The 16,720-nt window shown below is 41.3% G+C and overlaps 1 protein-coding gene across 1 annotated transcript in view; it reads left to right on the forward strand.

Annotated features, from left to right (window-relative positions):
• Drak (Death-associated protein kinase related) overlaps positions 1-16,720 on the forward strand; it is a 57,196-nt gene that overhangs the window by 13,164 nt on the left and 27,312 nt on the right. Inside the window, exon 3 of the mRNA XM_090156857.1 lies at positions 15,035-15,250. Within this exon, the coding sequence (XP_090012983.1) occupies positions 15,035-15,250 (216 nt within the window). The remainder of the gene's footprint in view (positions 1-15,034; positions 15,251-16,720) is intronic.

A 16,720-nucleotide genomic window follows, 5' to 3' on the forward strand; every position in this document is an offset into this window, starting at 1 on the left:
TCGAATTACTTTCGGATTTTTTTTCTCTTTATTTCTATCCTTTTTATGATATATCAAATGAAACGCGCGAACAAACTTTGGTATAATTTCGAGTAACATGTAGGTATCCGTTCTTTGCGTAACGATAAATTGGGTCGAAACCCCGGTACGACCTTTGACCTTTTAAGTCTTACCCAAGCCGCGGCTCGAAGCGTGTTAAAATCGCGAAATCACCGCGTTTCCTGTCACGGGCTCGCAAATTCCAACGGCAAGAAGGAAAAGTGGTCTCTATTATTGTCGCTGTCGTTCGCATTTTTTGGAGGGTTGAATAATCGAAGGGAAAAGGAACGCGCAACAATGACACGTTTGTGTGTGTCTGAGAGATATCGACTCGTAATTGATATTTCTTCGGTTTTGCGCGGGGAGGGTGTCTGAATGTCCGTAGATGTGATTGAGTACGCGGCAAATATTCGTGTCTCTATTGTCTTTTCTCCCCGTACGTGACCCAACCAATGATCCCCGCGAGCGCCTTCTCTTCGACTGATTATAATACTGCCCAATAATGAAGCCTTAGTTCCTCTTTCCTTTCATTCTCTAGAATATTTTCCGCGCAAAAACATGGAGGGAAATAATCATTTTAAACGGCGAACTAAGCGTGATTATAAATATATATCGACATTACCCTTTATAAAAAGTATTTAAGTTCGGAGCGTAAATTTGAAGATTTTGTTGACTGGCGTTTTTAGCTCTCTTTGGAGTAGATTTAATGGATTGGCTGTGTCATTATTGTGCACCCTGGCTGACGGTTTAAAGCGAGAGACTTTCCAAGGGCGACCATTTATCAAAAAGCTAGAAAAATTACGTGGAATTTCCGAAAAGTGCAAAATAGGGTTGAAATAAATTATTTCTCATCTCTCTTCGAAATTCTTCCTCCAGCGTTGTTTAAAATTGCGAGGTTCGTAAAAGAATTTTTCTAAAAAGACGTTTTTAGCCCCGTTGTTTATTTGACATTTCTGGCTCTCGGTGTCATAAAGCAAATTCCTTTTTGGCTCTGGGCTCCTCTTTATGGCGCTGCGCGGGCGAAAGGTACGGACGGCGGATGGGCTACGCGCCAGCTAGCATTTTTTGAGCACTACTTGTACAGGATTTTTGGGATGTTAGGGTTCTTTAGAAAAATATCCTCTCTCTCTCTACGACGGAAAGTGGGTCGACGACGAAAACTTTATTAAAATGCCTCTTTTCTGTTTGCCGCGTTTTCTTTATATTTCTCACTTCTGCCGTTTACGAGAAACCTTATTTTTCGGTTCGCCCGATGCGCTCAAAGTTCAGCCAGTAATGCCGTGGTACCAGGAGCCAATTTTCCCTTATTATTCATATCGCTCGTGTTTTTTGGGCCTTTCTTATTTAGTAATTATCTCGGAACAAATAGCTTTCGACACCTTTGTTAGTTAATTTAGCGTAATTTGCTTATATACGGAACCACCTATTTTCATCCTTGTAAATGTTTATCATTGAAAGGCTATGGTCAAATTGGATTATCACTTTATGAAAACAAATAATAATCCAATAATATCATGTATGTGGTTTCCGATAAGGAAATAATTTATCAAATATTTGATTTAGAAGACTTGTATCTTTATAATTTATTGTTGGTGATATACCTATAAATTGTATAACAAAAGGGATCTTTCAGGATTTAAAACCCAAACAATGGTTAGGTCTTATCTCAATCGGTTACTCGCTGTCAAATAATAATTATCAATGGCAAAGGTTACATTTGTTTACGAAATGTATTACCTATCTTTTTGAAGATTAGGGTACAGTTTAAACTTTCGAATTCCGTTTTACATTCCCCCCCCCCCCCCCCGCAATTCCACGAACTTAATGCGAGCATATTCTCACTAAAGATAAAGATTGAAATAAATGCCGTAACTTATACACGTTTATTCCATACGAAATATGCAATTTTTTCAAATTCTTCAGCCGCAATTTGAACTCTTTTAAAATACTCCAGCAGCGCTACTTTTTACTCTATGCGATTTGGTCTTCGTTGCTGGGATAATGTTTTAGGGCGGGTTTTCCAATCTGCCACTTTTTTAAGAAACGTGTCATTCATTCTACTTGTCACTCTTCTGACACATTTGGATTTGGGTATTTCGTTGGGGAGGTGGTTTCCTCGAATACCGCGAGATGTCTGGGCAGCCTTAACCCTTTCATTTCTTAATAATGTACGATTTTTATAAACTTACACCTAGGAGCAACAAACACAGCACCCCACACAAGGAGAACGCAACCCGTCAAAAGTTGTGCATTTTCTCGCGTACATTTATTATTGGTTAGACTGCTGCCGTCGGAAGGGGAAAATTCCGAAATTGTCTCCCCCCCCCGCCCGTAAAGCGTTCAGCGTAAAGCCTCGTCCAATGAAATTTGTACACAACACTGCCTTAGCTAGCTGCGTTCTCCTTGTGTTTGTTGCTCCTAGCATAAAAAGGGCAAAGTATATTTTTACATAAAAAGAAGCTCGACAGGCTGGTGGCGAAAACCGCCCATGCACTCCGCGATATTAGGGAAAGCGACGTGTTTTCCAAAAGGCATCGCATCCAGTTTCAGCCCGTTCGGATTACGTGCCGGATTTGAACGTTGGATGCTCGTTTGGTCGGCCTATACTTACGACGTTAGCGCAAATTTCTTCCGCGTGCAGTTCGTCTTCGCGCCTATATAACCCATTGCGACCCATTTTAGGCTAAGAGCGAAAGAGCCCTCATCGGAAATACGCCGCGCTGTCAATTTGCCAATATCCCAAACTCCACGATTTGACTCTTCTTAGCGTATACAGCGGCTAAACAGTCTCGCTATTATTAGAGCTTAATGGAAACTAAAATAAACTCGATCGGCGCCATCGGTCCGCCATTCTTGACGCCTTCATTTGGAATTATTGTCTCGGACCATCGAGTTCGCGGTTCATTTGGGAACGATTTGGAGTCTTGGAGACTGCTGAGCAGGGATTAGCGGTTAAGCGTACCAGCTTGCGAGAGACAAGTTCACTCGTCGCCCGCTTTAAATTGGCTAATTACGCGGTGTAGCGGGGGTTTTCCTCGGCGTTCTCGAACCATCGGGGTCGGCAAGATTATTTGTGGCAGACGGAGACACTTTTTGGTTGGCGCCGATCGGTGTCCGATGGTGATGATTGATGAGGGCGGATCCGACCTCTTCATTCTTCTGGGATGGTGGTCCCGAACGGAGAATTAAAGAGGCCTCCTCCTCCTATTTAGGAAACTCAACCCTTTTTTTATTCCCCCGCGTACACGCGCGAGCATTCGGGTACGTACATACCCCGGGTTCTTGAGAATTCTGCTTGGCGAACTCTATTGGAATGCCGAGAAAGGTAGCTCCCCGAGAGAGAACCAGAGGGGGAAATCCCACGCGGCACTTGGCTCGTGCTTGCTTTCGCCGTTCCTTTCGTAACTAACTACTTACCACTACTATCATTCGTTCCTCCTTCACCATCGCCTTTTTCGTTAAACCTTAACAAGTAGCCTTCACCCTTTCATATAGCGACGACTACAGTGACTAGTTGTATGGAATCAACGGATTAAAACGTGGATACGAGATGATTCGGAGATTGTCTGTTTCTGTCGCGCGTAGCCAGTGTTTGGTGGGGCCCTCTTAGTCGTTAATTGTCTCTTTAAGGAGTTGGCCTCTTCTTCGCCGGGATATCCCGTTGAGATTTGAGGTTACTCGGAACCGCTGTGACGCCGCCGTGGTACGCGTGTCTCTCTTTCACTCTTCGTTGATGGGTGCCAAAGGTGCGCTTCGGAACAATTAAACAGTCATCGGCGCCGCGATGTCGACTCGTCGTTTTTTCTCTCTTCCTTTTTTTCTCGAAGAAAGGAGTGAAATTTCGTCTTCTTTGACTTTAAAAGGGATGCCTCCCTTGCCGACGAATTGAAATACTTTTACTTTCGTCGTAAAAACTCATTGTCTGAGCTTTCCAAAATGTAGGCCAAATATCCGCCTCTCGATAGAAGTAAAGCATTCCATTAGAGTTATTTTATTCGCTTTCGTAATATTTGCATAATACCATGGGTTGAGTATCTAAATTTAATTTTTATTGGGAGCCCAAAAAACATCCTTTTAAACACGAACGCTTTGATTTCCGTATACAGGCGTATTTGACCTATTTCTCGCCTATTTATTTCATTTATTAAATCTCAAACCTTGCCTTTTCACGCTATACTTCAATAGAAGCGAAGCAAAAAATTCCTCCCTACATATTTTAAGGTCAAATCAATTTTAAAATTTCCTTTCAATGATTGGAAAATATTTTTCACTATCACTAAGTTATAAATGTTTTCTCGAATCGAACGACTGATCCGTAAATTTATTTTGCGAGGCGAGCTAGCTCGCGAATTATCGCTATACTTCGTAGAAATAATTTTTGAAAGAAATCTTTGATGAATAAACGCCATAGTGAAGGGGTTATATTGAATAAAATGATGGGACGCTCCGACCCGTGCAGACCATCTCCAAAACGCGTACGCGTCTACTGAAGCGAAACATCGGAACCAATTTTGGTTTACTTCTTTTGAAAAAAATATGGCGCAAAAAGTACATTTCGAGGTATAAATCGTGAATAATAACGCCCGTAATTTTCGCCCTTAATTTCGGCGAAAATGATGAAAACATCTGATTAACCACGCACGCTTTAGATAGGGAACATTTCAACTTTCTTAGAACATCCTTTTTCGAAAATGAGCGGATTATACAATCTTAACTTCCCGGAAACTGGTACCAAAGCTGTTGGCCTCAAACCTCCCGGTTTTTTTATGTTAAAATGTATTCGAAGTTTTATTTGAAATACTTGAAAAATTGAAAACCCTTTTTATATTCGGGGAAGGGTCGCGTTTTTACGTCGCGTTGGGTCACGAGTACCTTTCCCATTTGGCGCTGTCGGAAGACTCGTGTCGTAAACCTTCTCCAAAATAACCTCGTACAGGCTGGCGCAGGGTTAGGTAATGCCACCCGAACTCGTTTTTATGGGTCGTGTTTGATTAAGCGAGCGCTGGAATCGAAGGCAACCGAAGAGAGACCCTGGTGTTTTATAGTTTATCAAAGTTTAACGTTGAAAACCCGTTTTCTCGGTGACTTGGTTTTTATTTTTCCCTTTCTGATAAAGTTTTCATCTTTTTCTCTTTGCGCCTTTAAGGATTATCCGATGACCTTTTTGGCAAAGGAGAACCTATCTGTCCCCAAAAACATTTAATGGCCTCTTAATCATCCTGTTAAAAGACTTTCTACGAAATTTATGAGAATCCCGTTTTTGCATTTTCACCTTTCACATATACCTTTGATAGGTGGTTTTCATTTTTAGGTATCTTTCTCTGGATAGGAGTAGTTAGGTTTTTGTGATTTTCATCTAAGATTGCGCTGCTAAATATTGGCGTTCGAATATTTTTTTAAGTAGAGCATTATAAATATTACGCTTTTTGCTCAAGAAAGTGAAGCTCTTTTCCGCGTTTGAACCTTGATTGTATAATAAGCGAGAAATTGATACTGCAGTTCAGAAGCGAAAGCCCGCCTCATCACTTTGCGACATTTCTATGAACGTGGCAATGGGAGTTGAGCGTTCGCAATTTCCGGACCAAATCGATTTCGCGAGTCATAAATAAACACGAGACGGTTCTTAATAACCATTTATTTCTAAGAAAATTACGTTGCTCAATATTAATTCCTTGATATTATTTAATATTTCAATTTATTTCCCCGATTAGATACGCTTTTCCGTATACACTTATCGATATTAGAAGTCATTATAGTTAAGAAATAATTATCGACAAGCGCATTCATCAAAAAATATTTTCATACAATTTTGTCGAAGTTTGAAAACACTCAGCCCAAAATGACTAATTTCAATAACAAATTTCTTTTTAAAGGCCGACTACATAAATCTTCGGTTTACTCTGTCTTTCACTGGAAGTAGGCTTACTGCAATACACCTGTGCCATGCAGTCAGCCTACTTCCAGTGAAAGACAGAGTAAACCGAAGATTTATGTAGTCGGCCTTTAAGCGCGATATTTCGTCAAACCGCAAATGCGCGTCCTCGCATTCTGTATAAGAATTCCCAGAATGGGAAATTACTATAAACCTCGATCGCGTCTTTTAGGTATTCATATTCCATACAGGGTTGATGCCTCGAGTTATAAGTTACCTCTTCAGTTGCAAATTCTTCAAGGCCATCGTCGCTAGGACATCCATTCGGCGTAGTTCTCGAAGAAAGGGATTGAAATATTTGGCTAAATTAAAAAGCATTTCCATTCCCTCCTCCTCCTCAATTAAAATCGTTTTGAAATATTAGTTTCATTAATTCGAGATGATGGAAGTTTTTTCAAACGATCCTTTAATAGTTTCCGTAATCAATGAATCATTTTTATAGAAATGGCGACGAAAAATTGCACTTCAAATACGAAGAACCCCAAACGACCTATTAAAGATGTAATTTTTCATTACTTTTTTTTCAATTCGAAGAATGTTTCCCATTTAGTTGGGCCTTTTCGCTCGGTTGTAGCGAGCACTTGGATCTATACAGTCGGAACGTTTTCGAACACGGTAGATCGTTGACGAAGGCCCGTAATGTGTATTTTGGTGGGGTGAGAGGCGCGGGTTTTAATAACACACTGACGGAAACCTGTTTGATGGCCCAAAGTCGCCCGATCGAAAACGCGTCGTTTTTCGTGGGAAAAATATAAATTTGGCGGAATCACCTCGTTGGGTGGAAAGTTGGGAGGGGGTCATCCGACTATTTTCTTCGAGAAAACTGCTTTATAGTCTCTTATTCCCACGACGACAATTCTTTATTCCTATCTCCTGAGCGCCTCTATAACTAAAGTAATAAAATGACTCGCTTTTCTAATTATAATTCCGGTTTGTACGTATTATCTGGTACTTTTTTAAGACATTTACTAGGGCCATTCATTAACGATAGTAAGATCTTCGAGATAATAGAACTATATCTCTTCAAAAGAGTCAAAAAAGATGAACAAAAGTATTAAAAATAGACCTCCCTGGTGACTAGTAGATTTTCTTGCGTACATTTTTCATTGGTTAGACGATTTAGCGCCTGCTGCCGTCGGAAGGGGAAAATTCCGAAATTGTCTTCCCCCTTTCCGTAAAATGTTCGTCCAATGAAATTTGTACGCAACACTGCGTTAGCGTGTTTAAAGGGCGTTTTCCTTATGTTTGTGGCTCCTAGCTGACGAGCACTATGAAGATTTAAATCCCTATCCTGGAAGGCAAATCTTTTACCACCATTTTCATTCAGGGTTGCCACACGTCAGGGAAATCAGGGAAAAGTCAGGGAATTTAAAAATGGGCCTAAAAAGTCGGGGAAATGTCAAGGAATTTTAAGAATTTGTAAAGATTCAGGGAAATGTCAGGGAATTTTAAGAATTTGTAAAGATTCAGGGAAATGTCAGGGAATTTTAAGAATTTGTAAAGATTCAGGGAATTTAATTTTATCTGGGCACTTTTTGAAGGTAATTTAACTCTAGATGTATGACAAATTCCACGATTATCATTTATTTCCTTGAATGTTTGGCTAATTTTTTCAACATTGCAATAACCTTTTTACTGAAATATAAGTCCATCCAAATTTATTAACTTCTGATAAAATTCAAATATAAAAGAAAAATTTTGCCCTTAATAAGTCGGGGAAAATCTCTTAAAATGGTCAGGGAAAACAGGGAATAGTCAGGGAATTTGAATCTGAAAATTTTGTGGCAACCCTGTCATTCGTCTTTTATGCTTTCGCTTTAAATTAAATTCCATTTTACGATTTCGAAATGTCAATTGAACCGTATACAATTTGAATGGCGTATTGTCGGGTATGCAGCAAGTTTCCAAATAATATATCCTTTCGGCGTAACAAAATAAATTTCTGATAAGTGCGCAAATTATATCCTCGACGCGACCACACGCGTGACGTGCCCTCTGGTTAATTTATAGCGACGAAATTTGCGTCTGTACCCTTAATTTTTGGCAATAGTGGGCTAAGTTGCGTTTAGGTCTTTTTAATAACATTCTTTAAAACATTTGAGCCTTTTCCTTCTCCAAATATAAAATAAGAATAAAAGAAAGTTGGGTCCTCTCTGGTTGGCGCCGCAATTACTCACGAAAATGACGCGAGATGTTATGAAGAGTTATAATAGGAATCAAGTTATAGTCTAGCCCTAGTGGCTTCCCCGTCACCCGCCGCCTTTCTTCGAAGGCTAAGGTTCGGTAAAGTCTGTTTCGTCCTCTTCCCGAGAATGTTCTGGGTGGTTGAAACGCGTAAGGCTGACCGAGGGGGTGTTGTTACGGGTGACGCCATCTTGGACTTAAAATCTATGGAATTCCATCACAATTTAAGTCGGACGGCGCCATACATTGTCTCTCTTTGCGTGTGGACCCCGGCGTCAGTCGCGCAATCCCGTACGATACCCCCCTCCTCCCGCGTAATTAGCCCCTTTCCCTTTTATAATTAACTTTTTTGTTTTCGTAAATCCCCTCTCGTATTTAAATGGTATATCATCACGTGTATTCGGGACTCACGTGTTCCCGAACGGTGTGGACCACGTTCGAGAGGTCAGCCCGCCTCCAGGGTGCCTTAAACGCCTCTCTACTAAAGTACTATGGCATTACCGTATGACGGTAATGTTATCAAATAATTTTAATTTCTTTTTTACGTCTCCCGTGTAGATCTGTTAAACTCGCCCTTGCAGCGATTGCAGTTGTTTCGACCCGCGAAATTAAGTTTGCCGCCGCTGCTGGTGACTATCTTAACTCGAAACCGCTTATTAGAAACCCCAGTCACGCTATTATCTCCTGGAAAAAGAAACTCAATTAAAATGTGGCTGTCTTTTGAAAAGTCCCCGAAAATTTCGACCGAGTGATTAGGCCCCGGGCGACTCTTACGCGTAAAAGAAAATGTTCATTTAAAAATCGCCTACGCGTTTTTTCGCGGTTCTATCTCTTCTTTAGCAAACTTTTTATTGTCACCAGGTACGCGCGGCGGTCGTCGTCATCGCCCGATGAATTCAGTTCGGCGATGCTCTAGGGAACTAACGAATGTCCACTGCCTTGGGTATTAGCCTAGCAGATTATTATTTTTATTAGCCACTGAAGATAATGGAAGAAAAAATGCATTGAATATACACGATTTCCTTTTAAAAGAATTAAATTACAATTTATAAAATGTACTTTTAAACTTAAACTTAGACCGAAACGAGTCTAGGTGGCGTAACGACCCTAGTTTCTCCGAGGTAGCCCCTATGATCTAGCGTCTGCTTTAGACAAAAAGTCATAAGAACGTTTTTTCTTAAATAAACTTATCAAAATATAAGCAAACGATGCAAATATTATATTGAAATGCAAGTATCATCATTTATAAAGTCAAATTTACGAATAACGATGAGGAAAAACTTAGAGCGTCTGCTTCAGCCATTACCTATCTAGCTTTTAATGACGAACCAAAGGGGGCGTAGCGATGGTTTTCGGTCGCGAATTAAGATTTTCTCAATAAAAGCGGCACGTGAGAAGATGGCACGCTTTTATTAACATAATCGTTTCATTCTCTCGCGCGGTTTTTTGGGTTTTTCCACTCCGCAGCTGTTAAAAACAAGCCACTAATTTTGGATCCGTCGCGAATTTGCTAAGACTACGCGCTATAAATTACACTAGAGTTTAGTAACTCCGTTAACATCTGGCGTCGTAAAAAAACTTTTTGAAAAATTCGTAACCCCTTTTCGGCGATAGTTTATACGGGGATATTCAAACTTGTCCATTCATCAATTTCCACCCTTGAGCCACTCCCTACGCGTAAAGAGACTCGCATTTTGGGCCACCACCCTATTTTTTGCGCGGCCCATCATATTAGAATTATATTTTGGCCGCAAAGAGTTAACTCTTCTCGCTACTATATAAAAAATATAACGCCTTCCGGTTTTAAATCGGTCCTTTAGGGCGGAACAAGTTGGCTAAGAACGAACTATAATTTTGGCACCTCATCTCGCGGACGTCGCCTATAGTAACAACTACGGTATCCCGATCTCATTCGTTTCGCGGCAAATGGGAGGAGATAGGAGGTTGTAAACCTAATATCAAATTGACAGTTTATACTTATAGGGGAGCTGTGGTATTAGACTTTGAAAAAACATAAGTCATCATTTTTGGCCTCGTAAATTTCTAACCATTCTTACCCAACGCCCAAAAGTATTATTTTTGAGCGCAATAGATCTCGCGGTTAATTATTCCGAAAACGATTTTCTTTAGTGGCATTTCATAATCGTAAAATATTATACTTTTTTAAAACGGCTTCATCCTTTGTTTTTTTTTGTCTTATAGAATATCAACCATAACAATGGCTAATAAGTTGGTAGAGTGAAAAATCTATTAGGAAATTCGTCATTCAGAGCGACGCGGTACGGCGATACATTCTTTGCGTTTTCCCTTTTGTTAATTTTGCGCAATTTTTCATTCCTAGGCTCGTAGTTTCGTGAAAAAATGCCGGTATCTATAATATTCATTGATGAATATGTATTTCAGCGGATAGGAATTCGAACGCGGTGTTACCCAACTGTGGGCCTCTTGCTTAGAACGTGTCTAGCACTCAAAAATTAAAACAATTTCTTACAATGTGTGGGCAAAGAAACATTACGTATCTTCCGTAATGAACGATACAGAAGCGTTTAAAATTGGTAATAATTAATGGTCAAACTTGGCGGTGAAATCCGGATAATCCGTTCTGCCATCAACGCAAAACTGCGCGCAAATTGACGCAACTCCCTTTTCCGCCCAAATGGTCCATCCGCCCGCGATACCTTGATTTTTTTTTACTTCGTAACTAGGGGTCATCGGGGGTAATACATCGCGTTCTTATAGGTGTACCGCTCTTAATCTTTATGGGAGCAAAAAATTGCCCGAGGAACGATCACGATTTGCAAAAATGCCATTTATTTTCCGTTTGAAACAATGGCTGTTTTAAAAAAAGAAATTATACGTATGTTCAGTATGTTGGTGTGTAATATTTTTTTTGGGGTTCAGCGTTGGGCGGTTTTATCTTTCTATGGCTGTTGGGTCTGGAATTTAGCGGGACTTAAAATAATAAAGTTTGAAGAACGTGCTCGCGAATAAAGATTTCTCCGCAACGAAAAGAGAAACGTGAGAGGTTATTTGACTACCGACTCGCGACTACTCGACTACGAGCCGTCTACATTGGGTTGTGTTCCTAGCATTGTTTGCTTGGGTAATATATCATCGCGTATTTGGAGGGTAGATTCTACCTTCTAGCTAGATCCTATAGTAACAACCGTAAACTCTACCTGATAAACAAATTTTAAGTTCGTCAGTAGCTTGACTCGTTCTCCGCGAGTTAGGGTTGAAGGGTAATTTTTTTTTGCATATTTGTACGTGATAATACCCGCATATCCATTTGCAACAGCACTTTAGTATAGAAAGAGACGAATCTATTACCAAATTTATTACGCTGTGGTATACTGGTTTTCATAAATTTCACCGAATTTGACTCTTATATACCAATCTCCACATTTTTTTACGGCGTTCTCCGGGTTTATTCTATTCGCGAAAAATTTAAAATTTAAATTCGATATTGGCACTTCATTATTCGTCGATTCTCGGGGCTTGGAATATTTATCTGTCGCGAGACGGATGACATTTATTTCTAGGAAGATAAAATATTTCAAATATCCCGCCGTTTCACCCCGAGCTAAAGAGGGCGAACGGGTTTTTTCAACCAGATTCTAAATTTGTTGGCATTGAGAGTAATTAAAATTAGTCGCTTTTAATCGGCCGTATTAAATGCCGCTGATGATACGGGGTATCGATTGACTGACAGACGACGAGAGCCCGCGTTATTAAACCGCCTTAATTGGGTGGCTCGCTGGTGAGTTTAAATTTCCTAATGATAGTTGGTTCGGAATGTCGCGTGCCTTAATGAGGCAAATATGCAGATTATTTATGTAAATGAAGCGCTTTTAGTAAGAAACCCTCAAATTTGACCCGGATCATTTGACAACCTCTTAAAATTACTGGTACTGATCTACAGTTGAATTTCCGTGCTCTCTCGGCTTTTATAGAATTTAAAAAAGAAAACGGCCTTTTGTGACGTTGCCAGAAATCGGGGTTCAACCATAAACGTAAAAAGGGCATTATAACTCTCGGGCATTTTTTGTTCAGTTCATTTATATATCCGTGGTGAAAACGTTTTTATTAACGGGACACTTCTGACTAAGTTTGAAAGACGAAGTCTTCACCCCATCCGTACGGTATATACAGCATCGCGGGTTAATCTTAATTTAACGCGCGTGTAAAAAGTGTTCCGAATGAGCGCGAATGTACCATTCCCTTTCGTTTTCCGGTTCCTTTCACACGGGCCTTTGTCACGCTTTATATCGTTCGCTACCATTGTCACCAGAAATTCGGGCGTTGTTGGTTTTTTTGCGTCCTCGAAATAGTTCTACGTAATACATAAACAACCGTTTCTTCGGCGTCTTCTATTCTATTGGCTACGGCGCTTTCTCGCGTTTTTACCATAGCTCCCTGACACGACCGCGACTCGGCGAAGTTTTCGCGAGAAACGTGTTTCTGTTCGGTGGTAGTAGCGTAGGAAAATGGGCCCCCGGAGCTACTTTTTCCGTCCGAATTATTATTAGGAGTTTAAACTCGGCGGCGGGTCTGTGAACCCCGCGCAATCTCCACCTCGAAGAGTTACTTTTTTCAACAGCGCGAGAACTTTCTCGTGATTTACGTTTACTTATCCATTTTCCCTACTCGAATGAGAGGCCATCTAGTTTTGGCGTTTCTTTCACCACTACGGGCCAAGAGGTTCGCCCGAAACACCCTATACCCTCGCGTAAATCTCGTAAAATCATTCACATTTTAGCAGTTACGTGTTTTTTGTCGATGGGCTCTCCCCGATTCTCGAAGGTCGGAGTTTCTCGGGTTTTGTCCCCGAGGGACAGCGGCTTCCGCCCAACCATCCCAATTAAACTTCGCATTTACTCCCTAAAAATGATTAATTTTGACAGCGAAATTCCACCTTGCCTCAATTTTGTATTCCATATTCGTGACGAGCCACGAAAGAAGCGCGTTATAGGTTGGGTTTTACTAAGGGAACCTTGACCTCTGGAGGAGAGCCTCAGCCAGCGTTGAGAGGGCCCGTTGGAATATAGATTTGATCCGAGAAGTCGCTGATGTTAAGAAAGGTCACGGAGTATACGCCGTAGCGGCTCCCATCCATTTATATTTCGTTGCGTATTCGACAACGCGGCGGGGAATCCTTTTTGGGCCGCTCCGACGTTTCGCCGTATCTGGCGTTCCCAGGTTAACCTTTTAAATGACCTTTAGTGAGGATACCATTTGTAAGTTTCAACTTTCAACCCGTATTATAACCGCGTTTTCGTGACCTTGCGAAGTCTGGTTTTCACCTTCTGACCTTACCGTTGTTTTGGGATCCATTCTTTGTCGAAAGATGAAACTGCCGATATGATTTTCCATCATTTCGTTGTATAAGACAAACGGCTTCATTGTTTTTACTTCGAAACTCGCTATATTTTCCCCGAAATTTAAAGCTAATTCCTCCCTCCCTCCGTTGTTGTTCCACGGGCCGTCGTAATGTTTGGGAACAAGTCTGCGGGATTCCATCCACATAGACTCCACGCGAATGCCCAGCAGGGTCGGGAACGTTGAGGTCGCGCTTGGTCCGGGTGAGAAGGTTAACCGATGAAATTCACTCCGAATTTGACCTTTAATGTTGACCTTGAAGGAGCGTCGGGTTCCTTTATTATAGCCACAGACGCTTCTACAGCCGTGAAGTAAACAAAATACGCGATTCGATTTACTCGAGAAACAGTAAATCTTTCGCCGCATCCGCTTGTACTTTTTTTTTAAATTGTTATTGCCACGAATGTTACGAAGATTCGTTTTTTGTTTCAGAGTTTTTAATATCCCATACTCGACAAAAATTAAATTGCTTCTACAAGTTTTTTTCATGAGAGCTATATTTGTTAGAGAAAGCCGGCGGGAATAAAAATCTCTCAGCTTTTCAACGTTGAATGACTCCGTACAAATGGCTGGACTTCAAATCGCGCGTATAACTCTGCAAATTTCTCAGGCGTGGTTTCTCTTCGGGAACCACCCGCCAGGCTTTTTATTTCTCGAGAAATTTTATGTCCCTGCTTTGAATTTCGTTAGTGCCAAGCCAAGCTCAACCGGTAAAGTCTATTAGCGTCTAGGCGCTCAAAAGTGGTAAACTCTACGTTTCATAATTCTCTCCCCGCGAATGTTCGCGTCATGCTCATATATAGGAACATCCGCGTTCCTAGCGATGCCGAGATTCACCGAAGCCATTCGTTTTATATCATGTCCAAAAGGATTATTTCTTTATACCTTTTGAAGATTCCATATTTTTTTCACTCTACCGAGTAGTAATTGCGCGCGATTTTGATCCGTTTTGTTCCACACACTCTCTGGGAAAAAGAATTTTGCAAAAGATCGTGGTCACGACAAAAACCATATTTAGCTTTTTTTTCTTTCTTCAACTTTCAAGGTTTCGCTTAAAAAATATGTATAAAAATATATTAGCGGTCTCACCCGCTGTGTAATATTCGGAGCTTCGTGTCGGTGTATTTTTTGGTAGAAAGACTTTCTCCGCGATGCCTTTGTACGTGTGTGTTGGGCTATAGCGTTAAGTAATGACCGCGTCACGGTTCAGTCCGCTCTCGTCGGTAACTGCGGACTGACCTGGGGTACGTTATTGACCGCCAAAGGTTCTTTCGCTTTTAAGAAATCTACACATTTTTTATTGGGTAAAATTTGTTAATCGCGGGTTGTTGTTGACTGGGTTCCATACGTGCTCTATGACGATGAATCATAAGAGTTATGACGTGATTAATGGTGATCGTGAAATGGTATATTTGTAAGTGTCGGCTTAGGCCTAATACGTCGCTCGTTGTTTATGAAGAGTTCATTCTTTTAACGTTTGCGCTTTTATTTTTCTCGCAGGGGTAAATTCGCCACGGTACGTCGATGTCGGCACAAAGCTTCCGGTCAAGATTTCGCCGCCAAAATTATCCGGAAACGACGTCGAGCGGCGGACGTGCGCCACGAAATCCTCCACGAAGTATGCGTCCTCAAACTGACCGCCAATTGCAAGAATCGTATTGTCCGTTTGCACGAAGTCTTCGAAACACCCACGGAGGTCATACTCGTCTTGGAACTGTAAGTCGCTTTTACAACTACTTAACTCGTTGTTCGCCGTAACGACTGTTTGAAGTAAACGCCCCTCGTTCGTTTAACGCGCTTAGGTAAAGTTCGCGGGTTTAAGTCGTTGGGCAAACGCGAGAATTTGTTTCGAATTGTTGGCGCTTCTTGATTCGTGGGCGTTTGATTGCCGCGCTAAGAGTACTTGGTAAAAGGAACGTCCTTCGGCGGAGGCGACATTGGCTCGCTCGCGAAGACGAACGTCGACGGTCTTAATAAAAGGAGAGAACGTGTCGGGAATTCGGGACTGGAGGTCGCCAACGACGGCGTCAAGACGCTGCTTTTGACACCACCGCTTCGAGTGGGCTTTTCCTAGCGATTTAATCGGCGTCTTACTAAAGCGAAGCGTCCACGTGGCAAGGACGCGATCTGGGATTAAAGGAAATATCGTCACGAGGCGTCCTTTTAAAAGGCTTTCTTTATTACGTACGAACGACAAATCGATCTCTATTCCTTCGACCTTTCGTCCCTCGTAGCGGCGGCTCCAATTTCGCCATTAAAGCGCTTTGCACTCGATGGTTTCCCGATTTGATCCTTTTGATATATAAAGAAAATCGGGTGGCTGTAACGAGTGAGATATAGGGCGTATATAAGAAGCCATATGGCGAAATCCTTAATGGAAACACGTGTTGGCGATTTAGATTGTAGAAATCCTTTTAATTCTACTCAGTTACAAATTCCATTATCTGTCTCGTACATTCGCCTTGTAGCTGCCTCTAGGCGAATATATGGTAGGGAGGAATTTGACCCATACGCTATAAAGTATAGTGGAAGTAGATCACTGCCTTCCATAGTGGCGCGCCTGTCGTTGCCAAGGGCTTCTTAATATACGAGGAGGGTCAATCTGTTAAACCTCGTACTAATTCGGGCTAAATCTTATCTCGAACGTAATCACCTACGCTGACGTTTTTCTCACTTTTCGCCAAACTGTATTACGTTACCGAGCTTATATGGGGTTAAATGTTTAATCTTATAAGGAGGCTCCCTTCTTTTCACGAACCAGTCGTTGTTTATAAGCTGACGTACGAATTCGCTGACGTAGGTACCGCGATTCAGCGGGGAAAGCTTCTCGAAACTATTTCGCGCGTAGGATCGGAATGACTAGTCTCGTTCCAATACATTTCCTTTAACAAAGAAGGGGGGGATCCCCTTCGATTTTTTTCTGTCACATTTTTCCCTTTCCTTAACAAAAACACGATGCTTTTATCTGTCGAAAATATAAAAAAAATATCTCTTTGACATCTCCATTTTTGCGTAACTTCCCAAAAGTTTCGTAACTTTTTATTAAAAGGAAAAAAGGCATCGAAGTAATGGATGGATGTATAGTTCCTTCGCCACCTTGGATTTCCAAAATTATCCTTTTTTCTCCGCACGCTTCGCTATTAATTTCTGAGATCCTACACTGTTTCTCTTCGCCAGTGAAAGCTC

The sequence above is a fragment of the Leiobunum rupestre genome, chromosome 8, assembly GCF_980474605.1.
Source record: "Leiobunum rupestre chromosome 8, qqLeiRupe1.1.hap1, whole genome shotgun sequence".
NCBI classification, from domain to species: Eukaryota; Metazoa; Arthropoda; class Arachnida; order Opiliones; family Sclerosomatidae; genus Leiobunum; species Leiobunum rupestre.